This window comes from Leguminivora glycinivorella, chromosome 23 (genome assembly GCF_023078275.1).
Source record: "Leguminivora glycinivorella isolate SPB_JAAS2020 chromosome 23, LegGlyc_1.1, whole genome shotgun sequence".
NCBI classification, from domain to species: Eukaryota; Metazoa; Arthropoda; class Insecta; order Lepidoptera; family Tortricidae; genus Leguminivora; species Leguminivora glycinivorella.
The window spans coordinates 2,280,869-2,305,093 of record NC_062993.1 but is presented as its reverse complement, the minus strand read 5'-3'; the positions used below and the strand labels follow the sequence as shown (position 1 = coordinate 2,305,093).

Sequence of the window (24,225 nt, the reverse complement as noted above, 5' to 3'; positions counted from 1 at the left end):
TTAATATGGATAAAAAGGAGGAAAATGAAAAACTGATTCAATTAAACTACAAAAGTAAGAAATAAATAGATGTCGAAGTACTTGGAGAAGGCCCTTGTTAAGTGGAAAACAGGAAACATATTTAGGTATGATTTAATGTTAAATCAGCATGCGTCTCCTGTTTCACCATCGCTTTTGAATCAAAGAATCAGGTCCTTCTCACTTTTTGTAGCTATCTGTGTTCTCGCCATGATAAGCACCTCGCTCTAACAAGTGTCTTGGAAATCAGAAGGATTATTACTATTATTAGAACCGTACAGGCCCTCTCCGCGTTTAGACATCCTATTCAACCCTTTGGCCTATCCAAAATTATCTAAGATCCTTTAGAATCCTTTATCAAAAAATTAAAGTACTCACATCTCCATATTCATATTCATATTCGTTTATTGATAATAATTCCTATTACATGTCATTCTTCATAATTTCTTATAATAATACTTATAATTGATTTATTAAGTTATAACTTAACATACCGCAAATAAAAATAAAAATTAAATATTACTATCTACAGTTGGTTACCTACGTTAGGTATTTACTAAGTTGGTAAATTCTGAAAAACTGTAGAAAGTGTGCTCGATAAGCCATCGTTTAAGCCTAGTTTTGAAACTGGTCAGTGTCGGCGCGTCAGTGACGTGTGGTGGCAAACGGTTGAACACAACCGGGCCCATTATATGTGTGAGTTTTGCGGATTTTGCCAATTTATGCTTGACTCCCACGAGCTTTTGGGCATTACGTAGGTTTCGCCCATGAATGTCCGCTCCACTTGAGTATTCGTGAAAGTGACAGCGCACGTATGTAGCCACTTGAAATATCACCCTGGAGGGCAGGGTAAGTATCCGAAGATCCTTAAAGTAAGGTCGTGCAGACGTGCCTTGACTCACCTGCACAATCGCTCGGACGGCTCTCTTTTGCATACGAAAGACACGCTCCCATTCGGCAGCGCGTCCCCACAGCTCCGTGCCGTATTGTAGGAGAGAGTGTACGGTGGCAAAGTAGCAAGATCGTACCACATTTATGGGCACGACTCTCGCTAGGCGGCGCAGGGCAAAACAGGCGCTCGCTAGCTTATTACACAATTTGCTTATGTGCGATTCCCATTGCAGTCCTCTGTCCAGTTCGAAGCCCAGGAATGTGGTAGTCTCGACCTGATCAACTTGGACGCCGTCGACAAATACTCCAAGACTTCTTGGGCCTCTTCCTCCAAGATGGAAGTGGAGAAAGTGGGTCTTCTTGAGGTTTAGTACCAGGCCATTGGCCCTAAAATACTGTGACACCTGATTTGCGGCTTTGTTCAGGCATTGCTCAAGGCTGTCGATGCTAGGTGCACACACTACCACGGCTACATTGTCGGCATACATATACACTTCTCCCTCCAATATGGCTTCTGGAAGATCATTGAGAAGCAATGAGAAAAGTATATTTGATACCGACGACCCCTGGGCAACTCCCATTGTGGTTGATATAGGCTCAGATCTCACCCTGCCACCATCGGCCACCACGACCTGTGACCGGCCGCGCAGCATGTCACAAACGAGTGCGTGAGCCTTACCTTCGATGCCATAGTGGCGTAATTTAACGGCGAGTACTCCGTGGTCAGCAACGTCAAAAGCCTTCGAGCACCTAAGCCTATAAGCACGTCCTTGCTTAACACAAGTACAGTCCCTTGGCCTGAGGGTCATCAGTAGCATAGGAAGTCTCTCTGCCTTTAGACATCCTATTCAACCTTGCATGTCTTTGGCCTATCCAAAATTACTTAAGATCTTGCAGAACCCTTTATCAAAGTACTCACGTCTCCATTGGATTGGGCGCCCTCCGTGATAAGCACCTCCTTGCTCTGACAGAAGTACAGTCCCTTGGCCTGAGGATCATCAGCAGCGTAGGGAGCTTCCTCGCGTTTGGACAGCTTGTTCAGCCCTAGGCCACCGCCGGACACGTTGAGCTCAACCACCTGGTTCGCTTGACCTGAAAGTAAAAATGTATTTTAGGATGTTTTTATTTTTGGTACACAACGTCTACAATCATCCGGAGTGACTTGTGTTTTGCCTTATTCAATGTCGGAAAACCGACAACCGTACTTTATGTTTTTACCCCATACCTAGTCGGGATGTATTAGAATATTAATATGGCAACCATTAGGTAGCAACGAATTATCATTGATGATTCATCAACAATAAGGAACGTGAGATTTTTAGAAGCGAAGTTAGATACTCTGGAACTTAGTTTTGCAATGTTCCGAACGTAGCATTTATTAGACAGAGAAAATATAATGATTTTACATTTATGAAGTGTTTCTACACTAATCGATGATAGAATCGAATAGTCGACGTCTAAGTCAGCCAAACCCTACCACACCGTCTACACTATTGAATCGATCGATCTTTTGGTGTGGTAACACCCTTATATCCTCAAAGTTGACTTAGCAACATTCGCATAAACATCTTTATGAGTAGCAGCTTTAATTAAATCAATTTAGAAACCGTGAAACTTAAAATGCGTCTTAATTACTCCAAAAACTGACCTTTCTAACATGGTTGTGTAACACCTGGTAACTGACCACGCGGCATGGCAAATCTATTCAGTACGCTTCAAATCTGCTTTCACTTCGCAAATTTCTATGTAAATTTGGCGGTCTTGTGCTATTATGATTACGCCCATGTTGGTTTATTCGCGGTGGTAAATATAAGCTTGAATGTAAGCGATTATAGTTATTTGTTTTACAAGTGGGCAAATTTGTTGTATAACCGCACGTGCCAATATTGATACCCGAGCAAGCGAAAGATTCCAATATTAAAGCGTAGTGAGTGGTTCAAAAGTGGAATCTTGAGCATTGCGAGGGTTTCAAGGCACGAAGGTTGAACAAACATTGTCACCGAGAGAAACACAAAATTTTTCACCACACCAACACGAACAAAAATATACTGACTATAAAACATCAAACTATATCAAATCCATCAATCTATTCAATATTTATAATTTTATTCATATCATTATTAGGTAAATTCTACCAGCCAGCTTAAGACATCGAGTTAAAATTTATATGAAATTACTTTGCACTCTAGTGGATACAATGCAATTTTGCTATCTGTTTTATAATAGCAAAGTAAGCCTTTACCTTGGTGTGGTGAAAAATTCTTATTATTCACTTTTTCTGTAGTCACGGTGACGTGACGATATTCTTTTTTTTTTCATAGTCATGGTGACGATATGAAATGAATTGTGATTGTCGACTGTTTTAGTGTTTTGAAATGATAGTAATTGATGAGACAAGTGAAACTTTATTTTAGTTATCGATTCTCTGGCTTTGAAAGGGGGTCAAAGTTTCTCTGTGTGTGCAGAAAGTGATACGTTGCCTTCTTTCTTCTTCGCGTTGCATCTACAACACCCACGGAAGGAAAGGGGGTGGTTCTTAACCCATCACCACATAAAGTATGATCAATGAATTAGTTCGTCACACGATTAAAATCATTGAAACAATGCGTTTAATATTTATGACCATGATCATAAAAAAATATCATTATCTTTTAATGATAATGATCAGATTATAAGACATAAAATGATAATTATACCTATTTAAGTTTCTTAACAAAGAATGAAAAGAATTCAAATTACAGGTTGATGGATTTTTTATTATTTTGATTACCTACCTACTATTCAGAGTTCAAAGTATACAAGGTGCTCGCGAGGAACCCATATAACTTTAACGGCATATTCTTGGTCACATTTTAAGACTAAAATGTCATATAAACTTTTCTAGATTTCGTCTAGTTTCAGAGTTATTGCCAATTAAAAAAAAACATTTCCGTATTGTTACTCAGTAGAAAAGGTTTCTTAACGGCGCTGATGCGCAATTGTGCAGCATAGTCTCACAGTAGTCATTGATAGATGTCAAAATGTGACAAGAAAAACTTCCAAATAATTTGGTTTTTAGAAAAATAAATGAAGGAACTCATTTTAATTGCCAACTTTATGGATAAAAAAAAATTATGTGAAAATACGTCCAAAAAAGTAAAAAAAAAAAAAAAAAAATTTTTTTTTTTTTTGGCGAAAAATTTTAAAATTCATATAACATTTTTTCTTTCTTTTTGCCTCAGAAACGCGTGGTTCAATTTATGCGGGTTCCTCGCGAGCACCTTGTATAAACAAGGTCGACAATAGAGTTTGCATTATCCGACGGATTTTTAATATTCGAATAATTCGGATAATACAATTTTTATTATTCGAATATTCGAATAATTCGGATAATTTCGGATAATTTATTAAATGGAACAAAATTAATGTTACAGGTGCGTATAAGCGTGGAATTGATAACGGCTGAGATAGATGAGCGCCATAATGCAACATTTACCTACATTTTTATTTATTTTTTGCGTAAATCAGCAAACTGTAGAAATTAAAACACACCTAGCTCTCTATCTTTAGTTCTATGACTAGAATCTTGCAATCAGATAGTGAGCTGTCGATATAAGACAGTTAGTAGTAGTGATTAGTTAGGTGTTAGGTATAACGAGAAGTTTTTCTGACAACACCTTTACCTTGGAAATGGATGGTAGAGAGGATGGCTTGTGTAGAGTGGAACGTGAGACAACATCATTGGATATGATGATGGTTATAGGCGATACAGCGTTGTCATATTATCCGTTCCGATATCGGATATAGGAAGGATGTCAAAGGCAAAAATCAAAGATGGCGCCTTGAATGATTTCGAGAATGTATAGGAGTCGGTCCTTCGCTCGATCGGATCGGATACTCATCTTATCTTAAATCTGCGGGGCCCTTCCGGATACACTTCGACCCATCGGGATCTTTTGTGCAATTACCCCTTAGATCTTAAGATCCTTCAGCTATTCAGGATCTTCTCGACCATCTCCACGTATCGGATGATGAGGCTCATGGGTAGCTCTCTGATGTCCTTTGGTACTAGGTAGCCTGCTCCAAAGTTCTTCATTCTTTGTCTGGCGAGGGCGTGACATTCACACATTAGATGTCTGACGGTCTCTTCCTCTTCGCCGCACATGCGACAATCTGTGTAGTCAGCGTGTCCCATCTTGGCCAACATTCCTTTGATCCCGTAATGGCCTGTGAACACCCCCGTTATAATTTGGAGTTGTCTTTTGCCTAGCTTTCCTAGCTTTTTGCTCCATCCAGATTCTACCCTCCGCATAAAGAGCTTTGAATGCTTCAGACCTACCAGGGCATCCCACTCTTTTTGGTGATTAGCCTTTGTATGGTCCTTCATAGCCGTTTTAATGGTTCCTTGTGACGTTGTCTTCAGACCTGGCCTTGGCAAGTTCATCAGCATTTTCATTGCCAATGAAGCCTTCGTGCCCCGGTATCCATACCAGTTGCATCTTGTTTTGCCTTCCAAGCTTGTTAAGAGCTTGGATGCCGTTTAATACCAGTCAAGAGTCACCTCTGGGCGATGTGAAGGCTTTGAGTGCCGCCTGACTGTCGCTGAGTATATAGATATCCTTTCCTTGGGTTTGTCTAACTATATTCTTATGTACACAGGTAATTATTGCGTATGTCTCGGCTTAAAAGACAGTGGCATAATTGCCCATGCTGATACTACCACTGTAGTCACTAGTCATTTGCATAAATGCCTACGCCCATACCAGATGCCATCTTAGACCGGATCGGATACTTAATATAAAAAGTTGAAAACTCTTTTCGTAGGCTCTAAACAAAAGCGTCCTGGTTAGGGTCTTAGAACAGGAATAAGCAACTGAGCATAGGTACTCGTTCAAAACAGAATAACCAAAAAAAGAGAAGACCAATTAGTCGAAGACACTTCCTATCCAGGTGTGGATCATTTTAGACCTTAGTTGCACAGTGGCTGGTACCAAAGTACCAATGGAAGGGGAGAGGCGATAAATAAGTATTGTACCACCAACATAAAATATACAAGACATAAAATTTAAAAAAATGAAGAAGGAGGAGGTACAAAGGCGAACTTATTTAAATATTCAAATCCAAAACGCCTCAAATTGCTCGGCAGCAATTTGATGGGTTTTAGTTTCCAAGCTGATCAGTAGATCGACTAAGATTTCAAAGTATAAGTAGTAATAAGACCGATTTTTGTGTATGAATGTAACTAAGGACTTAAAAGGAAAATGCCTTATATTTCTTAGTGAAGTGGAGGGAATTCTGGCGTACTAAATTGCCATGGAACTGATAACAGCTAAATTCGGAGTGAGGCGCTAAATTTCAATTTCAAAAAAACAAGGGACCAGGAAATCTAGGTATAAATCTCCCTTATTAAGTACGGTTTTACAGATAACTTCACGTTAGCTATTAGCAGTAATGAAAGTAGGTTGGGGTAACGTTTTCATACTATAAAATAATACTTGAACGTTTTTCTGTTTTTTTAAATCATCCAATTAATCGAATATTTGATAAGAACTGAGTGCGTGGGGTGAGGCATTCTGCTTACTTCTTGTCCACGAATGCTTTCTTTGTTTTGTAAATATTAGTTTGATTTTGAAGATAAATAGGTGTTGACTTGTTAGCAATAACATTGTCCGTATTAAGAATTGATCGAAATTGGTTTCAGTGACGTCTATCTATTAAATATATTACTTATAAATAAAAAATAATGTTTATGAAATTATCCGTTTATCCGGATAATTTCACTTGGATTATTCGAATATTTTCGGATAAAAATATTGGCGGATATTCGAATAATTCGGATATTCGAATATCCGGATTGCAAACCCTATTAATTTCAATAACTACACCAGAACGTTTCGTGTTTCAATTTAGTTTCGTATAATGAGAGTCATTATTTGAAAGATGGGCAATTTTAATACCGCAAAGTGTGAACATTTTCCATGGCAACGGCCACACTTTTGTTTACAATAATTCCGGATAATATAGGGAAAGTTACGACACGCTAACGAAGCGATTGTAATGATAACTAGGTACCCAGCAATAAAAACTAACATTGTAAACACACGTGTTTACAAATTGTTGACAGTTTTGTCGCCACACTATTTTGTAAACACGAACATTCCCAAAACATTACACTTACAGGATTCTCTCAACACACTACTTTGTTATGGCGGATGGGAATTTTCGATGATTCAATGTTGCCAGTTAGCTTTGTAAAATATAAACATTCGGTTCAAGGGATCATCCACATATTACGTCACACCAAATTTCAGGTTTTTGGACCCCTCCCCCCCCTATGTCACGCTTTTTTGTATCCCTTTAACAGGGATTGTCACATTTAGTATGACCCCCCCCTCCCCCTTACACTGTGACGTAATATATGGATGACGCCCAAGAAGTCTATTCGAATAGTTTCTTGTTATCTATCGGGTATTATTATGGGAAAAAGGATCAAGTAGGTATTTGGAGAATTACTGTCAAAGGCACGCCACACACAGTCTTAAAATTCATAATCTTAAAAGAAGACTTGTATGCAATTTGTCAGATCAATCTGAAAATTCATATTAAAAAAACTAGAGTGTGTGTGGACAGTCGTGAAATCGTATGGAACTCCGTGCACTCGATCTGATTTTTGTAAGATTATGATTTTTTCAGATTAAGAATGTTAAGACTGTCTGTTGCCGGCCAAAGTAATATAATATGGATTTTTTTATCTGAAATAAATGAATTTTATTTTATTTATTTTATGTGTACAGTGCATAGACTGCCATCTCTCGACACAGGATTAAAACTTTTAAAGATTGGTATGTGTTAAAATTGACAAATATTAAATTTAATATTAGCGCCATCTAGCCGAAAATCAATCAAAGGTATTTCTTGATAGTTCTGAGGTAGGCACGTTTCATATTAGACTTTATCTTTATTTATTTAATCTTTATTGCACGAAAGAAAAATCTTGCAGTACAAAAAAGCGGACTTAATGCTTTCAAGCATTCTCTACCAGTCAACCTATATATATATATATATATATATATATATATATATATATATATATATATATATATATATATATATATATATATATATTTGCAAAATACTATTTTAGTTTCAAAATGCCTCCATTTTATATTATTATATTTATTATTCTTACAAATGACCGTTGATATCCTGAGTCAGTTTACACGTGTCTTAATAACATAAATGTTATAATCATAGTAAATTAGTCCTAGTTTTTGCGCGGATCATGACTGAGGTGGAGTGTCAATTGCTGTCAATGTCTATTAGTTTATGTTGTGTTGTATCACTTGTATCTATTGTATAGATACCAACAATTATACATAGTATACACACACGCACACACTCACACGTGTATATAAAATTTCATAACTGTATTCCCTGTGTGGTGACAGACCAAGAATTTTACTACGTACCCTCATAGATTAAATATAAGAAGATCATACCACCCCATACATTAAAATGCGACCGCCTAAGAACGCGCATACACTACACCACGCATAGATGGCGCCACAAAAAAAAAAAGTACTTGCCGGCTGCGCTTATATGTAAAGTTTACTTTGTGCTCCATCCGATCCAAGGTTCATCCATTGGATATCGGATCGAACAATGTGAAAGCGCTTTTATTACCACTTATTGCAATTGAACGATTCCATGTGAGTCCTGAATCGAAAATATCACAAATACAGCAATTTCATCCCATTACTACAATTCTTAAACCAGTGAGTGTTCTTCCTTAAATCCGTACCATGCCCTTGCATTGTGTACACGCAATATTCTTTGTTGTACTCTTTTTATATATTTCTTCAGCTCACGACCTTGGCCTGTCGACACGTGTTCTAGACGTGGCACTTTCTTGGATTGGTAGTCTCCATTTGAAAAATACGCATAAATATCATAGGACACTCTTACACAGATCGACTGAGTCCCACGGTAAGCTCATGAAGGCCTGTGATGTGCTGGGTACTCGGACAACGATATACATAAGTATTATTATGCAATATAAGTACCAGTGGCGGGGCGTGAAAATTTTCGTTGGTAAAGCCGGAGGGGTTTTTGGCATCTGTTTTGTATGGACTTCTACAGATACTAGAGAATTTTAGGGAACCCGTTGGGAATCGAGTTGTATCGACGCTCCGCCACTGATAAGTACTAATACTTACATAGGTACATAGGAAACATTCATGACTTCATTGTTATGCGAGATAAGTATTATGCATTTTTATTATGCTTATTCAATGTTATGAACAATTATGTTATGCCAAATCTGTTACGCGAATGCGAATTAATGATAGGCGAAATAAAGGGCACCCCTCAGGAACAATATCTGTACTCATCACATAAATACGGGATTCCAACCTAGGACCACTGTCTAAGATTAACTTTTTCAAGATGTTGTTTTAGTGCAAAGTGGTTAATGGAATATATTTACATATGACGCAAACCGAACACAGTTAGCCACCAATCGAACGAATGACGGTAGAAGAAACATAAAAAAATGTTTACTATTCTCAAATTTTTCCGTATGTGTTATTTTTTGTAGTAGCCATAAAGGTAACCTATTCTGCCGCGTTTTTTCAGTGTATTGGCCTGTTAAGTAAGTTACCTATTCATTTAAAGAATTGAAGACAAATTTTGTTTATAATGATTAATATCTACAACTGAATACAAACGAAACGCCTCCCTTTGAAATATTGAATAATTTGTTTTAATAAGTAATTTAATTTATAAATTATTTTAATAAGTTGGGCACTGACGACAAAGTTAGGGTTCTTTACAGTAAGTACTTAGGTGTTTTTTTAACATTATTTTCAATGAATTCTATCGGTACCAGAGTTCGCTTATAACTTATCAATCTACAAGGTGCTCGCGAGGAACCCATATAACTTTAACGGCATATTCTTGGTCACATTTTAAGACTAAAATGTCATATAAACTTTTCTAGATTTCGTCTAGTTTCAGAGTTATTGCCAATTTAAAAAAAAACATTTCCGTATTGTTACTCAGAAAAGGTCTTCTTAACGGCGCTGATGCGCAGTTGTGGAGCATAGTCTCACAGTATGCAGTAGTCATTGATAGATGTCAAAATGTGACAAGAAAAACTTCCAAAAAATTTGGTTTTTAGAAAAATAAATTAAGGAACTCATTTTAATTGTCAACTTCATGGATAAAAATTTTTTTATATGTGAAAATACGTCCAAAAAAGTAAAAAAAAACAAAAAAAAATATTTTTTGCGAAAAATTTTAAAATTCATATAACATTTTTTCTTTCTTTTGGCCTCAGAAACGCGTGGTTCAAGTTATGCGGGTTCCTCGCGAGCACCTTGTATATGATAATATCTAATTGACCTAATACTATTTTATACGTTCAATTTATGCGACTACCACAAAATGCTATAAAAATAAATACCTATAGGTACCTACTGTTCTCAACTAAGAGGTACCATTGTTGTCTTTTAAAACGGCTAATAACATTGTACGAATAATCAGTTTGAGCCCCAACTAACAAAAATTAGTCTTATAGTGGCTTATAATGCCAAAAATAGTACTCTTATAATAACCTTGTAAACCCTTTACAAGAGGGCATTTGGGCACACCTTATAAGGCCAAAAACCTTATATCCCCCTTGTAGTTGCTTTATTATTAGCTTTCTTATCTTGTACGTGCTTTATTATGGCATGCGATAAGAAAGTTAACCTTATAATGGCAAGAAAAGTGCTTTTAAAAGGCTAATGTACTAATAAGAATCATATTTAAAGCTTTAATAAGGGCAATTATACTTGTAAGAAGCATATTCAAAGCTTTAATAAGGGCAATAGCTCTTGTACACGTTTTGTGATCATCAGATATAAGGGAGTAAAACTCATAACGGCGAAACAGGATGCTGTTTTAAAAGTTTATTGTGCTTTTCGTAGTGATTTATGTGTACATCGTCATCAAGTCATCCATTTTGCAAGTTAGTAAACGGTAAGTTAACTTTTACATATTACAATTATTTGCTTATTTATTATGAAAACTGTGTGGGAATCCAATTTCATGGTGAAATGTGATATAAAATGTGTTGTATTATTAATGCGCCCTTGTATTTCAACGGTTTTGTACTAAAAATGCGGTTAATTAATTTTGACATGTCTTGAGCAAGGCTGTTATAAGAGTAAAAGCAGTAAGCACATCATTTACAAATACTCTATAAGAGTAAAAACTTTATAATAGCCACCGGTGTTACTTATGATTCGCCATTTTATATATCTTTAGGGTTCCTTCTCACAATTAGTGAAATCCCGAACCTTACCATCGAGTTAAATATTTGTAACGGATACCAGTTAAAAATTCATAACGTTATCGTTAGAGAGCAGATTTCAGGTAGCGATTTAAATATTGATATGAATATGACTCGCATACAATATTTATTATTTTTTCTACACACGAAAAAATGTGTGGGAATATAAAAGTAAAACCCTTTTTGGATGCTTTTGTGAATATTGGGCAAAAATTATAATGATAATAAATAAAAATAAAAAAAATATTTATTTATACTTATTTCTTTAATATTTCTTCTGCGCATTGCACAGTAAAAACTTCTATTATGGCTCAAAGAATATAAAAATTAAAATAATTCGCTTCTTATATATATTTAAATTGAAAGTCCATTATTTAGAATAAAATACTTTTTTTTAAATGTAGTTTGTTGAAAAAATAACATTAATTTAATCTAATTATTCAGTGAAGTTTGTGGTGTGCGATGTAGGTAATAATAATAGATTATAAACCACATGACATGTATTTAAAAAATTGCACTAGTCATATCCATATTAATATTTAAATCGCTACCTGAAATCCGCTGTCTAGTTATCATGTACTTGGCGCAAACCTTTGAAATTGCATTTTTGTTCGAAAGACCGTTCTTTTTAAACCGGAATTTTGGGGAACGCTTTGATAAAGGTTTGGTTCGATTAACCGGCATAGAACAAAATAAAACCGTGTAGTCCGCAGCATGTCAGGTAATACTGATATTTTCAATATTTCATTAGGAAGTTATACCTAGAATTTTCAATTTAAAACAAACTTGTGCTTCGGAATATTTAATCTTCTGGTTTATTACTTCCTATTGATTTATTGTAAATGCTGAGTCAAATACTCTATTTGATATATTTATTATTATGGTTATTGTTACAGAATCTGTGGATGAGATACATAGTCAGCCGTTTTTAGTGACGTGAAGATGACAACTCTTCTCCTCCTCTTAGTAAGTAAGTGCTATTGAAAACCACAGACGATTTCAGTACCGCCATCACAATGGACTTTGTGTCGATAACTATAAACAGCCTAGCCTAAGACTTCAAATAAATATTTTTTTTATTACAGTAGAACTACAAAACGGCACATATTCTGATGGAGAAAATCAGTCACAATCATTACTTACACCCAAAAATAAGCCCGGAGTGGTGGATCAAAAAACATGCAAAATGGAAGAGGACGCAGGAAATAGTTTAGGTTGTAAGAAAATCACACCAAGCAAAGATGGCGCTGACAATTCAAAACAAGAAAATGAAAATCAATATATCTTTTGTGAATTTGATGAAGACCTCGATAAAAGAAATTTACTGATAGGTTAATTACAATTTCTACCACCGTGTAGGCGCTCTGAAGAATATATTAATATTTTGAAGTATGTAGACTCATTGAAACAGCAACATCGTGAGCAATAGAACTGAAAATATTAATCTTATAAAGTTACTTGTATCGGTTTGGTTTCGTTGCACATAAATAAATATCTTAAAAACAGTGAGTTTGTCTTTATTTGTCCTCAATTTTAATCTATCTTAGTCCCAAAAGGACTACATATAAAATCGGTTTCTTCTTAAAATAGCCGAACATTGTATTCACTTATTCAGATCGTCCGACATTCACAATGATAATCCGCAATAAAAGATTTTTTTTATTTCAGACCAAAGTCCGTAAAGTAAGGAATACACTTTTGGAACTTATTTTAATAAAGTTAATCTTAAAAATTAATATTAGTAGGTACTGATGGATAAAAAAACTGAGTGCCTTGGTAATAGTCTCTTATACGCTCAGTTATGTATAATTGGCCACCTCCGAGTGCATGCTAGTCTGGTATAACCGGTGGACACTCTATTTAATAATGTAAACATTGTAAAACATGGAAACAATGGATCAGTTACATTTGCCCTCCAGTCGAGATCTGCCCCGCGGCCCCGCTGTATATACCTTAACATTTTTCACCGCAGAGCTACAGACACCTTAAATAAGAACAAAAAATATAATTATTAAGCTAAATCCAAACTCAATTCATCATTTAACGATATACCTGTATTACTGTCACTGCTGCTTGCCTGCATATTCTTATAATTATTCCATAATGGCATCCTCTACGGAACCACTAATCGATAAGTTGGGATCAGATTGTTCACATTCGCTGGATTTTCAAAATGACGAATCAAGTTTTATAAAAACTTTTAATACGACACTTTCAAGAATAATGCCTTTATAATTATTGTATAAGAGAAAATGTATTGCTTTAATTCTTTTAAACACTTTATAAAATGCTATAATTTGTTTGCTGGATAGACGTTTTATAATATGCTCCTATGAGGCATAAAGCATCATAGTTATCTTATGCATTACTTTTATAAGAATAATTGGCCATAACAAAAGCTTTTATAGTGCTTTGAATATTATACAGCGAAAAGGCATTTTAAATGGCTTCTATAAGAATACATATTTTTAAACCCTTATTGCAGTCATATAAATTGGACTTATTAACGTGTACATGGCCAAGTTATAAGAGTAAATGTACTATTGGCCAAATCCTCTTATAATGAGCTACTATAAGAGTAAATATTTTTAAACCCTTATTGCAGTCATATAAATTGGACTTATTAACGTGTACATGGCCAAGTTATAAGAGTAAATGTACTATTGGCCAAATCCTCTTATAATGAGCTACTATAAGAGTAAATATTTTTAAACCCTTATTGCAGTCATATAAATTTGACTTATTAACGTGTACATGGCCAAATTATAAGAGTAAATGTACTATTAGGCCAAATTCTCTTATAATGAGCCGCTATAAGGAACTCTGGCATAATGAATGCTATTTTCAAACTACTATGAGTGTTTAGCCCTTATAGATTGATTTTATAAGGATATTTTGTTTGTTGGGAGCGTCTCGATTTCAGTGAAAATGTGATACCTTTTGCTTAAAAACGCCACACATAAATTAAATGTGTTACTGATTATAGATATAGGATAGTCAGATAAAGATCGTCGTCATTGCAAAACGTCACGTTTGCAAATTATTCGTCCACACTTCAGAATTTAAACGAACGTGTTAAATTCTTATACAAATATTTCCTCATATACTTTCGAGTGGTAACAAGAGACCTACTACATATAATATGTAGTGCGAAAAGATTTGCCTTCGTGTTGTCACGGAAACGTACGAACGTGTGCTATTTCAGTCAGTCTCAGTGCAAGATGTACTCACATTGACTGAACTAAGGACTGTATCGTTAAGTATAAGGACAAAACAAACCTCGTCTAAATGTTGACATGTGCATAATTTTGTATTATTATGTTCCGAGAGTATGATCTTAAGGTATTGGTAAGTACTATTTGATATAAGGTCTGATATTTTTTTATTTTAGGGATTTTATGGTACTTTCATTAAGGTCTAGCAAATAAATTTCGGACAACCCCTATCTGGCTTAATTTGAGAATATTTCAATGACTCTTTGTACGATTTCAACAAACAAAGGTTAATATGCTGCCAAAATATATTCTTTAAGAGTCCTCTTCGTGGTTTTTCCAATTGGGTACTTGTAGAATAAATGCGGCGAATTTTTATAATTTAAAAAAAACGCAATTTTGAGCAACGTTCCGGATTGCCGTAAATTTTTGATGCTAGCAGGATGAGAGAAACAGATAAAAAAATTAGCCATAGGCCAAAGTCTAATTGACATTCATGGTGTTTGAACAGTGCTTAAACCAGATCGATATAAACAATGTATGATAGTCAAATTCGACATCAAAGTCGGAGTTAGAGTAAGCACCATGCCACATTCTCTAAATGGCCGCCATACACAGATCCTGAACTATATTTTTTTTAAATAACAGTGGCTAGACTATGTCCAGATATTCTGCTTTGTGGATCATGTGTCGTTGAGGTTCGCACCATACATTTTTTTTTCGCAATCGTATCGTCTTTTACGCACTTTGTGAATTTTCTAGTAGCATTTTTCCGGAATCGTAATTGGTACTCGGGAGGATTAAGTCAATACTGTCTAAACCATATGCTTTACGTCGAGTTTCTAGGACAAAATGTGTACCTTATTATGTGCCTTATTAAGCCCATATCTATCTATAGCCACTTATTTTTAACATTTTCATAGAGTGTGCCATCAGAAAACTTGTAGAAACAGGTAAAGGTGGAGTTAAATTTAATGGAGAGAATATACAGTTTGTCCGTTTTGCTGATGATATTGCTGCAATGGCACACACATCTGAGCAGTTAGAAGAATTACTGAATGAAATGAATACAGTGTTTCATGAGTTTGAACTGAAAATAAACATTAAAAAAACTAAGGTACTTGTAACTTCAAAACATATTAAAAAACTTGAAAGACAAAGACCAATCATATTAAATGGTAGTATTATAGAACAGGTAAAAACATTTAAATATTTAGGAAGCATAGTCACTAGTGACTCTAGATGTACACAAGACATTATAGCTAGAATAGCAATGGCTAAAAAAGCCTTTAACGCAAAGAAGTGCCTATTCAAAGCCAAAATATCTAACAATATCCGCAAAAGGCTAATAAAAGTGTACATCTGGAGCATAGCACTATACGGTAGCGAAACGTGGACAATGACACAGCGTGATAGGAAGAGGCTGGAGGCTTTTGAAATGTGGTGCTGGCGTCGAATGGCAAGGATCAGTTGGACTCAAATGAAAACTAACGAAGAGGTTTTAAATATAATAGGAGAAAAAAGAAGTTTGCTGAGAACTATAGATAACAGAAGAGGGAAAATGCTTGGGCACCTGATACGACACGACGAATTCATTAAAAACATAATAGAAGGGAGAATTGAGGCAAGAAGGCAAAGGGGGAGACCCAGGAGAGCGTATATGACCCAAATAAAGGAAAAAATCAACGTTGTGTCGTATCAGGAAGTCAAAAGGAAGGCAGAAGACCGGCACGCATGGAAGTTGCTCCACCGACAAGAGTCCAACTCTTAAATGATTGATGATGATGATATTAAGCCCATGGCTTGTTATAAGAAAAAAATATAATAGCAAATAAATACGGCTACTCAAAGTTGTCTTCATACTTAACGATACAGTCTTTAACATGACAAATACGAACGTTTCCGGAAAAATACGAAGGAAATCCTTTTCGCACTACATCGGTACTATATAAATATAAATATAAATATTGGGGACACCTTACACAGATCAACTTAGCCCCAAACTAAGCAAAGCTTGTACTATGGGTAAGCGACGATATACAATACTTAAATAGATAAATACATACTTATATACATATAAAACATCCATGACTCAGGAACAAATATCTGTGCTCATCACACAAATAAATGCCCTTACCGGGATTCGAACCCAGGACCGCGGCTTAGCAGGCAGGGTCACTACCGACTGAGCCAGACCGGTCGTCACTGAGCCAGACCGGTCGTCACTGAGCCAGACCGGTCGTATAGAATATACATTACGATACAAGTGTAGAAAAGAGGAAGTTTGTAACGAGTAGCGATAAATCAAAACACGACAGAAGGGAGTATTTTAAATCGACACGAGTTACGAATATCTTCGCACGTGTATCGTACAGATGTGCGAAAAGGATTTCCTTCGTATTTTTCCAGAAACGTTTGTATTTGTCATGCTAGTTCAGTCAATGTCAGTACATCTTGTACTGAGAGTGACTGAACTAGCATGACACGTTCGTACGTTTCCGTAACAATACGAAGGCAAGTCTTTTTGCACTAGGTACTGTAAGAGGTTTCGCATTCAGAATGAAACCTTTTACAGCAGTCATGGTCGCTGACTGGCAGTCCCTGATTTAAAATTGGAACAGTATAAAAACGTCAAGGAAAACAGACACTTCAAAGGGGCATTCATATAGAAGCAGCGATTGAGAGTGAACGGTTGTTACTTAGCTTATAAAATATAAAAAAAAATATTGATTCAAAGCGTTGTTTAAATGTTTGGATGCTCTCCACTGATAAGCCGACTCTCTTACATGGTTTCGCATTCAGAATGAAACCTTTTACAGCAGTCATGGTCGCTGACTGGCAGTCCCTGATTTAAAATTGGAACAGTATAAAAACGTCAAGGAAAACAGACACTTCAAAGGGGCATTCATATAGAAGCAGCGATTGAGAGTGAACGGTTGTTACTTAGCTTATAAAATATAAAAAAAAATATTGATTCAAAGCGTTGTTTAAATGTTTGGATGCTCTCCACTGATAAGCCGACTCTCTTACATGGTTTCGCATTCAGAATGAAACCTTTTACAGCAGTCATGGTCGCTGACTGGCAGTCCCTGATTTAAAATTGGAACAGTATAAAAACGTCAAGGAAAACAGACACTTCAAAGGGGCATTCATATAGAAGCAGCGATTGAGAGTGAACGGTTGTTACTTAGCTTATAAAATATAAAAAAAAATATTGATTCAAAGCGTTGTTTAAATGTTTGGATGCTCTCCACTGATAAGCCGACTCTCTTACATGGTTTCGCATTCAGAATGAAACCTTTTACAGCAGTCATGGTCGCTGACTGGCAGTCCCTGATTTAAAATTGGAACAGTATAAAAACGTCAAGGAAAACAGACACTTCAAAGGGGCATTCATATAGAAGCAGCGATTGAGAGTGAACGGTTGTTACTTAGCTTATAAAATATAAAAAAAAATATTGATTCAAAGCGTTGTTTAAATGTTTGGATGCTCTCCACTGATAGGCCGACTCTCTTACAGTACATCTGTACGACGTTATAATTTAACAATTAAGTACTTGTATAAAGTATAGTACAAAGTTGACCGTGGTGACGGGTTAAGATTTTCACCACCCCCTTTCTTCCCGTGGGTGTCGTAGAAGTTGATTGTGAGATATGGGTTAAATTATGTCGTAGGCTAGAGGCTGGCAACCTGTCACTGCAAGGTCACAATTTGGATTTCTTTCAACCCATTTTGCGAAGAGTGGCACTGAAACTTAGTAGTTCATGTGCTCTGTTTACCCCTTTATGGGATACAGTCGTGATTATATGTTTATATAAAGTGGCGTGTGTCTGGGTATTCCAGTATGATGTATAGTTTGGCAAGAATACGGTTATTACTCTTATTACTCGACGATTAATGTACATTCAGATGATTTTTCATATTCTTGACATGCGATCGATGTAATGCGTGGAAAATTACAGAGATATACTTACTGCGTTGCACAAACGCTGTACTTATGGTACGGTAAGTTTATTTTAAGTATTATAAGTAGTTAAAGTAAATAGAAGTAGCACAAGTAAGTATACCTTTAAGTAAAGTACTGCTACACTCTTAACTTGTATGTGTGATGTGGTAAAAAATGGTACATGTAATCTCAGTTGTGCTCTGTCGTATAGAGAAGAAAAAAACATAGTCGAGAAGAACGCAAGAAGTGGTTATAAGTTCTTACTAAAAATTCTGCGGCCATGTGTAAAAATAAACCTTGCGAGTCTTTTTGGACTTCTATTTTTAAATCATTACTTTGTCTCTGGCAAATAAACGTTTCTATTTTATAACTAGATACGTAACAAAATGCATAAACGCTTCTTTCGACAATATCTCTCGTAGCGACAGAGTCAGACTGCAATTCGATCGGCGTTTAGCATCAACGATTGTCATTTTCGCTAGGCCGACTGCTGGCCTAGGCGAAGTGACGATCGCGCAAGCGACAAAGAAACGCTTTGTGCCTTTGACGACACAGAGCGTAGGCAATTAACATCTTGGCTAGACTACCTAATAGGTTTGCGTATCAAGATAGCAAAGATACATGTTTCGAAAGAGATGCTTTTAACTTTGCGTGTGTATGATATGATCCAACTACTAATAACCTGTAACTCGCCTCATTGCTCATTTATTGACATAAACCAAGACGGGTTAGTCAACTTATAAAAACAATTAACACGAAGACAATGCTAAACTACGACGAATGACGATGTTTAGCGAGTTTGTGTAAATACGACGAAGACACGCCCGAAAAGACCCATTCTTCAAGTCGCATCACGGAAGATGGTAATAAAACTTGAATTCTATACCATTGTTAGTTTTTGCACAATACATGTGTAAGATAAATATTTGCCTATGAAAATAGAATCTGTTGAGATCATTAGTGAATGAACATTGAACTTTAATAATGTAGAAAAGATGATCGAAAGAAAATACTATAAAATCGGCGATCGACCCTAGACACACCAGGAGAAAAGTGAAGACAGACCCTAAAATGGAGCACGCATGTTTCATTGTGGTTATATTTTTTAGGGAATACAAATGACGGGAGCGCATTCCGTTTCTTTGCTGTCTGCACCAAAAAAAAGGTACCTAAGGCAAATCGAGCCATCAAACATGTACAATATAGCCCAGTAGCATCTATTGCAGACCTTTCTGCTTGTAAAAAAGTTAAATGTACAGTATAAGTATATTATATAAAATATAAAACCTAAGGAATACAATGCAGTTGCTGTACGTGTGGCTGAAATCGACTAGAAGATAGTTTGCATGCGGGTTTGCACTCTGTCTAAATTATATTAAGAGTTTTTACCTTGCTTTCTCGACAGCTTGAGGAAGACATCCTCCAGCGATATACAGTTGTACATCGTGAGGAGCGCCTGAGGGGACTCCTCGGCTAACAGACGACCGCTCCGCATCAGACCGATCTGCAACCAAAAAAAAACAATATGATATATCTCCAGTTAAACGGATGCGGTATAGGATCTATTCCTAATATTTGATCGTCAAGTATGGTTCGGACAGAAGAGTGTGCCAATGCATAGTATCTTCCCACTCTTGGCTTGTAGGGAATTAGATCTAGTACTGCAGATGTTTTAGGAGATGTACAGTCAGATCTAGAGAGAGGTGACTCATCTGCATGGAAATTGGCGTGCACTTATTTCTGTACCTGACTGTACACCCACTCCACTACAGCTCCACTTATATCTAGAAATATCTGGGCGACCGAGCTTCGCTCGGTTCTATTTTAATATATCACGTCTTTAGATAAAAAAAAAACTCTTATAAATACAAAAACAAAAAAAAAAAGACAAAAAACAAAAACTTAATTTCTGACCGGGATTCGAAACCCTGACACCTACGATCTATCTGCGTACATTAGACCGACCTCGTGCGACTGAGCTAAGCGGAATCGATGCGCGCGCGGCGAAATTAAGGACCATATTTTACGTTTACAAATGCGAAAGAAAAACTCATGAAAACTCGAAAATTCGCGTTTTCCGGGATCTAAGGCTACGCTAGATCGATTTTTCACCCCCGAAAACCCCCACAAAACAAATTTCAGCGAAATCGTTAGAGCGGTTTCCGAGATCGTCGGTATATATAAATAAATAAATAAATAAATATACAAGAATTGCTCGTTTAATAGTATAAGATTTGCCCAGTTGCGAAAACAAGGAATCTCCGTCCAACTTGTAAACTTACAATGCGAGGTGATGATAATGATGACAGTTTTGTGATGCGCTCGAGTTGCATCCAGAATGTCCAGATGGATTGACGTAGCAGACGGTCTACTCCCATTGTTGGTTCATCAAGTATTGTGGACTTCTGGTGAGTCACAGCTACCAGTAACTTAGAGAAGTATTTTAAGTTGGACTTACCTACACAATGCGCCTGCCGCGCCTCCTCGATGTAATGGATGGTGATGATGACAGTCTTGTCTCCCGAGCTGGTGATGCACACGAGATGCGTTTAGATGGACTGACGGAGCAGAGGGTCCGTTCCCACTGTTGGCTCGTCAAGTATTGGGACTGGTTTAAGCATGAGAGTCGGAACTAAGTCTCACTGTGGCGCAGTTGTAAGTCATCGGCTTTGTAGTCACGAAGGTTCTGGTTTCGAATCCTTCTCGGTGCCATAATGAGAGTCAGAACTGCTAGTCAGTAACAGTAGTCTTATAATTTGGACTTACACAGTGCGCCTGCCGCGCCTCCTCGATGTAATGCGTGGTAATGATAACAGTCTTGTCTCCCGAGCTGGTGATGCGCACGAGATGCGTCCAGATGGACTGACGGAGCAGGGGATCCACTCCCACTGTTGGCTCGTCAAGGATGAGAAGCTCAGGGTCGTGCATGAGAGCCACGGCGAAGGATACACGGCGCTGTTGACCGCCACTGGAAACAAAATTGAATATTAAGAACCTCACAGTTAAGACACACCTCGGACAATGGCTATCAAATATATGAAAGAGTCACACAGTTTAAGCTCAAGTAGGAGCGTGCTATGATTGTATGAGTGAGATAAGACAGCTTGACTGGTCGCGGTCTTGACAGGCGGTAACTGTGAGGTAACCGAGAGTAGGTGTGCAGCACTTTCAGCGGGGAGTAGGTAAGCCTTACTACTCTTTATGTGGTTAAGAGGTAGAATATAAAAACTAATTCAGATCGACTCGTCATCATTTAGATGGCTGGCAGTCCTCAACTGTGCGTTTCTCCAGAAACTTCCTGCCCCGCACAGCTAAACTGTGGAATGAATTGTCGCCTGCGGTATTTCCGGATCGATACGACCTTCAAATCTTCAAGAAAAGAGCGTACGCCCATCTTAAAGGCAGGCAACGCACCTCCAACACCTCTGGTGTTTCGGGTGTCCATGGGCGGCGGTGATCGCTTACCATCAGGCGACCTATCCGCTCGTTTGCCTCCTATCCCATAAAAAAAAACTAAAGACAAAAGATCGAATTTGGGTACTAGAACTTCTTAGCTCCGTTCGGCTCAGCATCGCATCGAGTAATGACTGTTCGCATAACTTGACGTACCTTTGCGTACACTGCGTGCACAATCGCCTTAATTTTGACAACCTTAAATTACAGGCGATAGGGATAATGCAATGTCATAGTATAAAGGGTAAATTCGTCCCTAATCTGTCAAAGTTGGGGTTTATAAGTTTCATTTCTGTAACCTATTTTTAGTCTGAAGTTATCACAAAATGTACAGGGTCCCATACTTCTTATTACGGCTCTTTTCTTTCCGAAAAAATACTAAACTACTAAGTTCATAAACGTTCACTAAAGTTATCAGGCCGATAAAGTTCGTTTGTCCCTTTCCGACGTATTGGTGTGATAGAAAGGGACAAACGAACTTTATCGGCTTGATAACTTTAGTGAACGTTTATTATGAATAAGGGGGTAGGTATATATGACTTCGCGCTCCGGACTCTCATATGCGGATCCAGGGGGGGGGGGGGGGTCATGGGGGTCATGACCCCCCCTGGAGCCTAAGTTGGCCATACAAATAGACCACGTGACCCCCCCTGGGGCCCCGGGCCTTTACCACGTGACCCCCCCTGGACACGAAGCTAGATCCGCGCTTGCGGCCTCTTCGCTGAACTGAAGTTCATTCCCGTTTCTTATAATAGTATAAAATAATACAAGACATGTCTATTATTAAATAAAAATGCGCACACAATCTCTTCTAATGAACTAGATAATCGTTACGCATTCCAAAGACAATACGAATCGAAATGCCATTGTATTCGGCTTCGTGAGTCGATTATAAAGTGGAAACTAATCGAGTTTACCGAGTCGATACTTATGTAATTGTTGATGGTAAATGGGTAATCGAATTATTGATTTCACGGGAGTTATAGATATTTCCGTAGTTCCGAGTCTATAGCGTCATTCGACCGTTGTTTTTTCAATGAAGTTGTTTTAAAACGAAGTAACTACCTACAGGTATTTAACAGATAAAATAATACTGCTTTGAACAAGAATAGCACTCAAGATCTTCGAGGTAAGCCCTGACCGACTTAAGCTAAGTATTTTCGATTCAATCTCATCATCATCCTCCTTGCGTTATCCCGGCATTTGCCACGGCTCATGGGAGCCTGAGGTCCGCTTTGACAACAAATCCCAACATTTGGCGTAGGCACTAGTTTTTACGAAAGCGACTGCCATCTGACCTTCCAACCCGAAGGGTAAACTAGACCTTATTGGAATTAGTCCGGTTTCCTCACGATGTTTTCCTTCACCGAAAAGCGACTGGCAAATATCAAATGACATTTTGCACATAAATTCCGAAAAACTCATTGGTGCGAGCCGGGGTTCGAACCCGCGACCTCCGGAACGAAAGTCGCACTTAGTTACCGCTAGGCTACCAGCTATCGATCGAATATTATAATTTAGGTATATATCGCCCAAATCAATTGTTTAATTTTATTTTTATTGTTCTCTTTATTTTCTGTTACCTAAGTTTCGTGACGCATTGGTTTTACTGTAATGTCATTAAACATGCATGCATGTGATGCATGCATGTCTGTAAACATGTTTTTACTAATAAATAAATAATATATACTATATTCGTGTTTACCCACTATGTTGGAAGGTCAGTCAGTCACTTTCATAAAAATTATACCAATTCCTTAATGTACCTTTTTTTTCATAATGTCAATATCCAAAGGGGAAAATGGGGTCTTCCTTTGTATGAGAAATCGGTTATCCTTTCCTCTTACGTAGCGTTTATGCTGTGATAATTTGGATGTAGGCACCGACAGTCTTAATAACTTATCATAAAGTTGTTTTTATATAATTTTAGTAAAATTTTCGAATGGCCATCAGTCTGCACCTACAAACGATGGTCTTTACACAACACGGCACCTTTCATGGTTTCGCCTTGACATTTCGCATTCCGTATATTTTCATGTCAATCATTATTAAGCACCTGAGCCTTCAATAGTACCTACTTGACTGTGGAATTATGGATGCAGTCATGTACAATAATATATTATTTTACTCTTTGAAAGTCGAAAAAATACTGGTACAGGTATAGAGGTCGGGAAATGTACGATCGTCGCCTAGATGGCGCTATATATTTGGTAAACTCGCTTAGATGACGCTTAGAATATGAAGTTAAGAATATGAGTTAGATTGTCAAAACACAGATTCAAAAAGTCTTAACCTGTGTCGAGAGATGGCAGTCTACGCACTGTGACGTGACTACACATTTTCCTTTGACAGTAAGTGCGTTTTCACATTACCCAATCCGATATCGGATGTA

General features: G+C 37.1%; 1 protein-coding gene across 2 annotated transcripts in view; it reads right to left on the bottom strand.

Moving 5' to 3' along the window:
• The window catches only part of LOC125238257 (ABC transporter G family member 23), a 165,317-nt gene that overhangs the window by 8,464 nt on the left and 132,628 nt on the right, over window positions 1–24,225 (bottom strand). For both annotated transcript variants that reach the window (XM_048145533.1, XM_048145534.1), the window contains 3 exons: window positions 21,147–21,348; window positions 19,770–19,884; window positions 1,829–2,001 (listed from right to left, as the gene is read on the bottom strand). In XM_048145533.1, coding sequence (XP_048001490.1) covers window positions 1,829–2,001; window positions 19,770–19,884; window positions 21,147–21,348 — 490 coding nt within the window. The remainder of the gene's footprint in view (window positions 1–1,828; window positions 2,002–19,769; window positions 19,885–21,146; window positions 21,349–24,225) is intronic.